Source organism: Nestor notabilis, unplaced genomic scaffold, assembly GCF_000696875.1.
Source record: "Nestor notabilis isolate BGI_N333 unplaced genomic scaffold, ASM69687v1 scaffold1970, whole genome shotgun sequence".
Taxonomy (NCBI): domain Eukaryota; kingdom Metazoa; phylum Chordata; class Aves; order Psittaciformes; family Psittacidae; genus Nestor; species Nestor notabilis.
Window position 1 is genome coordinate 2952 of NW_009911402.1, and position 11083 is coordinate 14034.

General features: G+C 52.3%; 1 protein-coding gene across 1 annotated transcript in view; it reads right to left on the reverse strand.

Annotated features, from left to right (window-relative positions):
- The window catches only part of USP48 (ubiquitin specific peptidase 48), a 31221-nt gene that overhangs the window by 832 nt on the left and 19306 nt on the right, over positions 1–11083 (reverse strand). Inside the window, exons 15-24 of the mRNA XM_010014440.1 lie at positions 7783–7907; positions 7520–7642; positions 5620–5681; positions 5007–5117; positions 4242–4372; positions 3951–4057; positions 1662–1766; positions 1082–1237; positions 763–888; positions 301–349 (exon numbers count right to left, since the gene is read on the reverse strand). Coding sequence (XP_010012742.1) covers positions 301–349; positions 763–888; positions 1082–1237; positions 1662–1766; positions 3951–4057; positions 4242–4372; positions 5007–5117; positions 5620–5681; positions 7520–7642; positions 7783–7907 — 1095 coding nt within the window. The remainder of the gene's footprint in view (positions 1–300; positions 350–762; positions 889–1081; positions 1238–1661; positions 1767–3950; positions 4058–4241; positions 4373–5006; positions 5118–5619; positions 5682–7519; positions 7643–7782; positions 7908–11083) is intronic.

Consider the following 11083-nt stretch of genomic DNA (forward strand, 5'->3'; position numbering starts at 1 on the left):
CTGGGGGTGCACCCAGCACACGGGGGGGTTCTGGGCTCAAGCACACACTGAAGCCGGGTCATGGGGAGCTTCTCATCACCCAACACCCCCAAGTCCTTCTCCCCAGGCTGCTCTCAGTGCATTCTCCCCCACCCTGTGTTTGTGCTGGGGATTGTCTGAACGTTGCAAATCAGAGCTTCAGCACCTCCACTTTCAACCCAAACCCACGCAACCCTTTCCCACCAACCCTTCTCCCCTAATCACGGTGGTGAGGTGCCTTCCCTGAACACCAAACCTTCCAAGGGGTCCCCCACCCCTCACCTTGCATAACGTCATCCATCGCTGCATAATCTGCAATGGGTTCATCAGCCTGGAAAATAAAGTGGAGCAGGGGATTAATGAGGAATCAACCTCATGTGGATGCTCACAGCCCTGCTCAGAGGGAAGCAGGGAACAGGTCTCTTGCCCAAACACCATCTGGAAACAAGAAGGGAGGACTCACTCCCTAATTTAGCCATATTTTGGGCTGGGACACACACAGCTCAGCAGCAAAGGCCACCTAACAGATGCTCTTTAAACAAACAAGCTAACACAAAGAGGATTTTCCTCCTCTGAGAAGAAGGAACTCATGAAATCAAGCCACCGAGCAGCCACGGGTGGGCACATCTATCCCCCAGCAGTTTCCACACGCACCACAAGGTGTTTCCCTTTGGTTGTACAAAACCCCAGACCAATTCTCTGTGTTACCTGGCTCGATTCGAGCAGCCCCCAGCCCAACGTTACCTTTAACAAGATGACAGACTCGGGGATGACTCCCAGGCTGCCCAGTGTCGCCGTGTCGTCGCTCAGCATCTTCCCGTCGATGGACAAGTTCTGGTCGAAGGGAGCAACTGAAAATGCATGCATGATCTGTGCCAACACAATGAGACAGGCTGACTGGGTGCTGAGGGAAACACCACACTGCTGAGCTGCACAAGAACACGTCCACCAGAGCAACACGCGCCTTTCCATGCCCCGCAGGGCTTCATGCTCCATCCCTCCACTCCCTCCAGTCCCGATGCTGTGTTTTCCTCCTCTGTTCCATGGAGGAAAACCACCTTACCTGGATTTTCAGCTCTTTCAGTGTCTGGTTAGCAGAAACGAGCAGTGCTTTCTCCCCTCTGACTTTGCGGTGCCGGGTGCTTCGCCGGATGCCTTGTTTTTGGTAAGGGATGTAGCTCTGGTGGGAGATCTTCTGGCGCTTCGCCCCACCATTGGTCTAGGAGCAAGAGGGACGAGAATCAAAGTATCAGGAGCCCAAGTTTGGGATTAGTGGGAAAAACACAACCTCCCCATGCCCCAGCCTGTGTTTTGGGCGAGATGGTCATGCGAGGGAAGGCACAGAGTGCTGCAAAGCCCCTTGGAAAGCGAACTGAAGCGTGCAAGGATCAAGAGGAGCAAAGGATTTGCCTTGAAACCTCAGTTCCTGCTCCTACACTAGTGCAGGGTGGTCACCAGCCAAGCACAAGAGTCACCATCTGCTCCCTCCAAAACAACGTGAAGGTGCCACCCTTCAAATGACAGTTTTAGACACTTGTTTTGGCCTGCTCGTGGTTAAGGGAGGAGGAGGGGGCTATCCCACCATGCTGACTCGAGGGGACGATGCACAATCCAAGGAACCTGGAGGTAGTCTTGATCTCTACCTGGTTAAAATCTGGGTCTTGCTCCCCCTCTGGCTTGTTTTCCTCCCTTTCCTCTTCAGCTTCTGAGCTGCTCACGTTCAGCTCCGGAGCAGCGTCCTTCATTACCTGAAGTCATAAAAACCATTCTCTGTAACTAACCCGACAGCATCATCCCAAAGTCTGTCATATCCCAGGACACCTCCGGGATGCCACCTCGACCCGAGGAGCTGAAACAGAGCAGGAACAACCCGGGAGCTGCTCCACGTGCTCTGCAAAGTCTTCTCCACCCCTCTCCAGCTGCACTGAACCATGGGGGGATTCGGAACAAGCTTCTCTATTGAACTGCAGGTGCTTCCTGCAGCTCAGAACCTTCCCTCCTCTCCAGGCAAAGGGAAAGCCTCCAGGGGCCTGGACTGATTTCTTTGCCATTAGCTGGCTGCCTCTCTGGTTCATCTGAGTGTATTACGAAAGCCCTAACACAGAGAAAGGAGTATTATCCACAATCAGACACTCATCCATCCCTGCAGCAGACCCACAGAGGCACTCAGCACCATTATTTATGGGTCTGGAGGTTATAAGTAAATGAAATCTAAATAATTCACACAAACATATAAATCAAGAAGCTGCTCAGTTCTGTGTAGGTCACTCCAGGAGGCATGGATCTGCCAGATGAGAATTCCCATCCAAGCTTTGGCTGGAGCTGGGGATTGCAGGAGCCCGGGAGATGGTGTGTTCCATCCTGGAGTCTGAGAGCTCACTTCTCCATCAATGTATTTACAACTAACGATGCAATCCCAGTTCCCAAACATCCAGCAGCAACCACAGCCTCCCCAGAGCGCTCTGGATTCCAGCAGTGCTGCTCTGCACTTATTTTACACGGCTGAGCACCAGCAATGGGATGGAAGCGCTGCCTGGCTCTGCTCTTGCAGAACTTTCCTCCCTTCTCTCCAACTCCAGCTGCTCAGCAAAGAAAAGCTGCCTGTTGTTTGCCAGCCCCACGTGTGAGCATGGTCCTGTCCAGCACCAGGGGAAAAAAACAATCAACCAACCAACCAATCCTCCTCTGCACCAGAGCCAAGATGCAGCCTTGAGCCAGGCTGAAAACCCATAGCTGATGAATCATGGAATCACAGAGTGGTTTGGGTTGAAGGGACCTTAAGGATTATCCAGCTCCAACCCCCTGCCCCGGGCAGGGACACCTTCCACTAGAGCAGGTTACTCCAAGCCCCTGTGTCCAACCTGGCCTTGAACACTGCCAGGGATGGGGCAGCCACAGCTTCTCTGGGCACCCTGTGCCAGCGCCTCAGCACCCTCACAGGGAAGAGCTTCTGCCCAAGAGCTCATCTCAATCTCCCCTCTGGCAGGTTAAAGCCATCCCCCTTGTCCTGTCCCTTCCGGCCCTTGTCCAAAGCCCCTCTCCAGGTTTCCTGTCAGCCTCCTTAAGGTATTGAAAGGCTCAAGACTGTGCTGTGTGTTCTACATCTCAAAACCACAGCAGAAACCCATCCAGCCTCCACCAACCTGCAGGTCTCCAGGCTCCAGCTCCTCCCTTACACTGGCAGGGATGTAGAGGCAAAAACCCTACCCCATGCTGCGAAGGTGCAGGGAACATCTTCACTGAGCTTGCCCACGAGCCTTGAGTTCCCCCTTAAAGCACAAACTAAGCCCTAAGGAGGGAGACTTACTGTAACCAGCTTTTGGGTGCATGTAAAGCCAATTCTAGACCCGATGCTGATCCTTATAGACCCCAGCAAAGCAGAGATATAGTTCACAGCTTCATAAGGGATCCTGAAACCCATCTCCACCTTTGCTGCTACTTCCTCAGCACGGAGGTTAAGAGTTCATTTCTGTCTAGGAATAAACGTCACTTAAGCAACCAGGAAAGGAAATGACAAATATTGGAGGGGGAGGAGAACAGGTAGAGCCTGGGAAGACCATTATGAAGACAGAAATAGTTACACATTGCTTAAAATAACCCAAGCTGGACACATCTGTGAAGATAACTCAGTAAACGCAAAGGAGTCGGTTTGGCAAAAGGAAACCTGGAGGAGGCCAAACTGTCAGAGCAGCTACAGACAGAGTTTTCCCATCTGCTATTTGTGCCAAAGCGATAGGAGCGGCAGAGCTGGGTGGTTCCTGCCTGCAGAGAGCAGCCCACCACCACCAGTGTCCCTCCCAGCAGGTCCCAACCCCGTGGGGACACAGCAGGCCATGGCAGCCGGCTTGTGCCACATCTGGATCCTTCTCTGGATGCTCAGCACAGTTTCTGTTCAGTGAAACAGAGCCAGAAGGAGCAAGGAGAGCCCGTACCTTCTTATTATCCACCACTTTATGGATGTAGATGGTTGCCTGGGTGTACTCACGCAAGTCCCGCTGCTGCTGGCACAAAAGCCCTTCCCTGCACTCCGGACAGAGCTCTGGGGAGGCACAAAGATAAAATGCATTTCATGGCTTCAGCTCCTTGGAGATACCAGCCCAATAACCCAGAGCATCCACCAAGCTCCGTGTTTACCACCCATCCCCTGTGAGCTGAGCCTTTAGCCCATTGCCCAGGGAGTTGGCATAGACCAGAGCACAGGGAGCAGCAGAACATGCACTCACGGGGCTCAGAGGTGTAGAGGGCACCCTCGGGGTCTGCCCCGGGCGCTGCTGTCCGGGTGATTTTGATGACGTGATCCACAACAAAGAGTTTTTGAATCCTCTCCCACTCGCTGGGCCATATCAGAGCTATACTGTGCAAAGGAACAAGAACGTGCTTTATGACATGGAAAAGCCAAGCCCCGAGCTCCCCAACAGCCTGCCCTGTTCTTTTTAGTCTTGTTAAGGAAAGAAAAGCTCCAAAAATCAATCCCAAACTCCAGCTACACACGAGGGCCTGAATGCCCAAGATAACAAGGAAACAGCAGCGTGTTATTAGTGATGCTGCTCTGCTCCAGCCACGCCAGGGGGAGGATGGACAAGGAGGAGGAGAGGAGGGGAAGATCTGCTACTTCTAGTGCTGCATCACTGCAGAAGCAATGCTACGGAGCGTGAACTCCAGCCCAGGGTCCAGTGCTCCAGGGGGCAAGCCCCATGGAAAGCAAAGCGTGAGGAAGCCGGATGTTCCTATGCCCTGGTCAAATTCAGGGGAGTTGATTGTTAGGAACCAGCCAAGCTGAAGTAAGCTCTTTTTATTTCCTGACCCAGCATGCTCTGACAATTTAGGTCTTGCCTGACAATTTAGGTGGGCCTGAGCAAGCTCATGTGTTAATTTTCTTCATGGACAAGCATTTGCTCCTCGTGTTGGTGCAGCTCAGCACGGCTCCGGAATGTTCCCCACGATGACAGCACCCTTCAAAGGCACCCACATGAAGAGAAGAAACTCACAGTTTGGAGTCTTCTTTGGTCATGGAAGCGTAGGTGAACATGAGGCCTCCGTGGGGGCAGAGGAGAGCGCTGTTCCCTACCGAGGACACGGGGCTGCAGCGCGTTGGCCTCCTGTGCAGGGAAAGGGAAGCGGTTTGCAAAGCGCGGTTCAGGTTATCCCACAAACCCCACAGCTCTGCAGGCGGCCAGGAAGAAATCAGAGGTGAGTATTAACAGAAGGCATTCCAGCTGGGAACATGAAAGCACTACAGACAAGGAAATCAGATCTGTGTTCCTGTGAGTTGCAAAATTACTCTCCTATCAAGCAGAGATTTCCATCTCCAGCAGCAGCAGCCTGTGGAAGCAGGACTGAGCAGTGACCTCTGCCTGGGATACAGCTCCAGACAGATGAACAAACTAATCAGGTTCCCATCTAATCCCACCATCTGGTTGAGACACGATAAACAAGGAAATTCAGGTTCCTTACAACGTATTACAACTAATCCAAGCCTGCAAAAAGCAGCTTCCTTGTTCCCACACAGGCAAACTGCAGGTAACTACTCACCACACCAGGACTTGAAAGCAAAACCCATTGACAGGAATAAAAAGCACCAAAAACCTCCAGCCAAGTTACCTGACAAATTTCCTCCACTCTTCTACAAAGAACTGCGAAACGATGTACAGCTCATCTGTCTCCTGGAGGTGAAAAGAAGGGGGAAAAAAGGCTCTTTTGTTAATTAATCCCACAACAGAGAGGCAATGACTGCTCAGTGCTTTCTGCAGTGCTCATTCTCCTCCAGCCCTCAGTGGCTTCACCATGACAACTCCATCCGAGCGCGCTGGGAAAGCCAAGTTAAATAATTTGGGATCAAGTACTAAGCACTTACATTACTAATCTGGTGTTTATTGCAGGGTTAGTTTAGCTTTAGATCCAATTACCTCTAATTCACAGCAGGACACAGGCACTTCCACTGCAGCAGCTAAGACGCCACAGACCATGTTCTCAGGGACTAAAGCAGACACTCCTCTGCACCTCCGATATGTTTTAATCTCCCTTCTCCTCCTCTAGATTAAACCACTCTGCTTATTTTCCTCCCCAAACCTCAACTGTTTTGGAGCAGGAAAACTCAAAAAGCTTGAAGGAAAGATCCTCAGCTCTTCTATATCAGGCTCCCTCGAGAAATTCAAAGGCAGAAGAGGATATAGCCCCACTGCCTGGAGAGACCCTCCTATTCTGAGCTGACCCGTGGTGATGTGCTCCAGCTTTCCACCACCTACTCCAGCTCCAAAAGCAGATCCAACCCTTAAACACCACCCCTAGGACCTGGCACCTCTCCAGCTCGGTGCTTCCCATTTAAATCCTTCTGAGGTTCCCCAGTTCTGAGACACGGATCTATACTGACCTCGGTATTAATTCCTGGCTGGAGAAGACACCCAGAGCAGCAAAATGCCCTCTCATGTCGGAGCCACGGAGGCACCTGCCAAAGCACCTTGGCAGGATCTCAGTGTCAATCATTAATCAGCGCTGTGAGATGTCGTGGAGCCAAGGCGTGGAGCCAATGGCTTGTGCCACGTCTTTAGAGCTGCCTCAAAGCCCTGGAGAGCTCCAGGCTTGTCTGAGAGGTCTTAGAACCACAGAGTGGTTTGAGTTGAAGGGACTTTAAAGCTCCTTCACTCCCAACCCCACCACGGGCAGGGACACCGTCCACTAGAGCAGGTTGCTCCAAGCCCCTGTGTCCAAGCTGGCCTTGAACACTGCCAGGGATGGGGCAGCCACAGCTTCTCTGGGCACCCTGTGCCAGCGCCTCAGCACCCTCACAGGGAAGAGCTTCTGCCTCACAGCTCATCCCAAGCTCCCCTCTGGCAGGTTCAAGCCATTCCCCTTGTCCTGTCCTTACAGGCCCTTGTCCAAAGCCCCTCTCCAGGTTTCCTGGAGCCCCTTTAGGCTCTGGAGCTTCTCTAAGGCTCCCGTTAAGGAGCCTTCTCTTCTCCAAGCTGAACCAGCCCAGCTCTCCCAGTCTGGCTCCATAGGAAGACTTGTTCCTGCAGCACCATCACTTCTATTTACAGCACTGCAGCTTTTAGGGAAGCTCCCCATAGCTGTTGGGATGCAGGAGGGTGCTGGAGCCCACGTGAATTCTGTCTGACCAGCAGCAGAATGTGGCCTGCACAGGAAGGCAGACGGAGAGCGGTGGAGAGCCGCCTCCACGGGCACAGCCACATCAATTCAGTCCTTCCAGGGGCGGATGTAACCACAGCAGCAATATTGATGGTGCTTATCTGGCTGAGTGTGGGCCAGCCACAGCCCCGCTGGCACAGGAGAGCAGCTCGTGGAGCTTCAGCAGGGCTCTGCGCCAGCACAGCTGATGGGGAAATCACACCTCGGCACAGCTCACGTGTGAGCTCCGCTGGCTCGCGGGTATCAGGCAGCCTCTCTCATAGGCGAAACAGATTCTCTTAGGAGAAGGAATAAAAGCACTTAAAACCCTCCCCCAAGCCCTGCTATGTTGTGCTGGTCGCCTTCCTCCCCGTACCTGAGGCCAGCTGCCCAGGCAAGGTCTGCATTTATCATGAAACAGGTTCTGGAGAGAAGTCTTCTGCTCGCTGGCCATCATCTTATGCAGAGCTTCGTTCTCCTCCCCTTCACGCTCCAAGATCTGCACAAAACAGTTAATAACAGCAGAGCTTCAGCTCCTCACTGCTGTTAAATGTGACATTACCTTCTGGGTCACATCCAAACCAGAAACACGACCGTGTATTTACAGTCAACAGGAGGGGAATGTTGTCTGGCAAATACCTTGCACTGGGAACAGCACTCTTTGTTATTTGGGAATTCAGGGGCCTTTGGAAAATACTGCTTGAGTTTCTCCCAGGCTTCCTTGGAAACCACCCTGCGTTCATTCTCGGATATGCACAGGCCACCTGCAGAGACAGAGCCAAGAGAAGGGCTTTGCTCTCCAGCACTCAGCGACGTGTCACAGCACTAACCAGATTCAAGAGATTACAGGGTATAAATGCGGGGGAAGAGATTCACACTCCGTGTCAGCAAAACAGAGCACAACCAACACACAAAGTCACCTTCAACTCCTTTATCATTTCCCTGTTTAGACAGGAAAAAACCCCAATGTGACTTTAATTCATGAAAACGTCCTCTAGATTCCAGAGCTCAGGAACCAAGCAGCTGATGAAATACAAGCGGCGCCAGAGAGATGAGGGGAAGCATGGACACGCTGCAGAGGGCACGGGGCTGCTGTGTGCTGATCCTGGCTGTCCACAGCTGCATCTGTATGGTGACTGCACTTACCAAGCTGCACACTGACTCCATGGCCCATCAAACAGGAGCCAGGTGCTTTCCTCACCCTTGAAAAACCAAAACTACCACTGTATGATCTCAGACGGCTTCATGGGCCCTATCCAAGCCCCTCAAAATGTGGGAAGGATGGATTTACACCCAGATCTGCTCTAGGGAATGATGGGTGTGAAGATATAAAGAGGTTTACCAGCTACCCCCCAGACCACACAGGTTATTTGTCCTGATACTCAGGCAGTTCCAAACAACTCACAAATGGTTTATCATAGAACCCCAGACTGGTTTGGGTTGAAGGGAGTTTAAAGTTCATCCAGTTCCAACCCCTGCCACGGGCAGGGACACCTTCCACTAGAGCAGGTTGTTCCAAGCCCCTGTGTCCAAGCTGGCCTTGAACACTGCCAGGGATGGGGCAGCCACAGCTTCTCTGGGCAAGGGGCATTTAGGAAGAGGCATTTGTGCTCACTGTTTTAGGGACAGCAGGAGCAGAAAGGTCACACTCACACATTTGGACACTGTGTGTACATGTGACAACACGTGCTCCAGTGGACAAACAAGGAAGGCTTGGGAAGGCTGGAGAAGGCGAGAGCTTGGGGATCCAACCTAGTGATCTCCAAGGGGAAAGCACAGTCACAGCTCTCTATGGGAGAGCAGCTGGGAAACTGCAGGGAGAAAGCGGAGGAGCAGCTGCAACACTGAGATGCAAACCGGATTTGGATGCAGCATGGGAATATTCAGGCTTAATGTGGGTTTCACCAGCAAGAGGGATGTAAAACAGCAAAGTCACAGCGCTGAGCAGGGTCCAGCCAAGGGCACAAACACCTCATTATCTGCTTTTCTATAGCCTGAGGAGCTACAGAAAGAAGACGAGGAGAAAAGGCTCCTTCTCCCCCACCCTCCGGTAGCTCTTTAACATTACAGGCAGCTCCTCAGGCTCCTGGACCCATTGGCTTTCCTCACTCCTGGATTTCTGCCAGCCTTAAACAGAGAAAATAGCAACGCTCCCCTCCTGCTTTTCCTTAATAAACAAAGTCAGGCGGGACCACATCGACGCAGTGTTGGCCACTTGGTCTTTAGCAAACGTGACCAAGTGGCCCAGCTTTACTGCACAAGGAGGCAGGAGCAGGCTGCTGCCCAAGGATGGGGGGAAACCAGCTTGTACAAATTAGTGCCTTGACACTGCATGATTAATGAAAACGGATTAATACGCTGCTGAGTGAAAGAGGTGGAAAATCAGATCTGGATGTGCAGGGAACAAGTGCTTTGCCATCTGGAAGATGATGATTCTGACCACTGACCCCTCTCCCACCGTCCAGGGACGTGCTTTGGGCACGGACATCAAAGGATTCTTCACGTGGTATCTGGAAGAAATTACCCACTGAGGTTGGGCAGCTACTGGAGGGTGAGGAATTGCAGCAGGGATGTAAAGGGATTTCTCCAGGGAATGCTGGGATGGCACGTCTGGAGCCCAGCCAGACCTCGCAGATAAAGCGCTGGCTTTCCCAAGCCTACCACCAAGGCACTTCCTCCACAGCAAAATTAAGGCTGTGGGATGGAGACGTCAGATTGGCTGATATGCTCCAGAGAGGAATTTTAAAGTGGAAAGGCTGTTTTCCATGAGGAATTGGGGTGAGCTCAAGACGATGCAATCTGACCTGCCAGCAGCCCCCTTATTTAATACTGTTTACTCTGAGACGACCCAAAGTCATAGATCAAATAGTAATTCGCCAGCAGAACATGTTCAGAGGCCTCCTGGCCTATTCTTGTCATGTCTGGCTGTATTTAATGTTTCATCACGATGCTGAATGCTTTTATTTAACGGGAGCAGCTTCATGGCAATGGGAACCACAGCTCTGAGTAACACCAAACACCATGTCAAAGTGCTCACACACTTTAAAACGAGGCTTTCTCAAGCCATTACTCGACATCCTTGCTCAGCCTCGATGACAGGAGGTGCGTGGCTGATTTATGGCAGGTTTCCTTCTTACTAGGAACGAGATGGAGCATTCCCAGCAAGGAAATTGATGCCTACAAACAGGAGCTTACTAAGAGTTATGTCTGGGAGCAACTTACAAGCTACCAAAGTGACATTTAAACAACAGAGTAGCCAAGGATGTTGCTAATGAACCATCAAATAGCAAAACAACCAAGACTGGGGCAGAGCCTTATATAAACAGACACCAAGAGCAGCAGGTTGGTAAGTCAACATACTCAGCACTCCCAGATAACCCCTGTTTCCACAGAGGTTAGGTAAGTGCTCCCAGTTTCATGTAAACAAAGAGGATAAACGGATGCTCTCAGCTCCCCCCTTGACTGATTACATCACGTTTTATTCCTAAACACTTTCAGAGCTTCCAAGTGTCTGCAGATCTTCGCACTGCCCTTGCTCCATCACGTCATCGTGAACTCACAAAGTTCAACAAGGACAAGTGCAAGGTCCTGGCCTTGGTTGGGACAATCCCCAGCACAAACACAGGCAGGGCTGAGAATGCATTGATGGAGCCCTGAGGAGAAGGACTTGGGGGTGCTGGGTGACAAGGAGCTCCCCATGACCCAGCTTCAGTGTGTGCTTGAGCCCAGAACCCCCCCGTGTGCTGGGTGCACCCCCAGAGCGTGAGCAGCAGCTCAGGGAGGGGATCCTGCCCCTCTGCTGTGCTCTGGGGAGACCCCCCCCGCAGCCCTGGTCCAGCTCTGGGGCAGCAGCACAAGAGGGACGTGGAGCTGCTGGAGCGAGGCCCGAGGAGGCCCCGGAGCTGCTGCGAGGGCTGGAGCAGCCCTGCGCTGGCGCCAG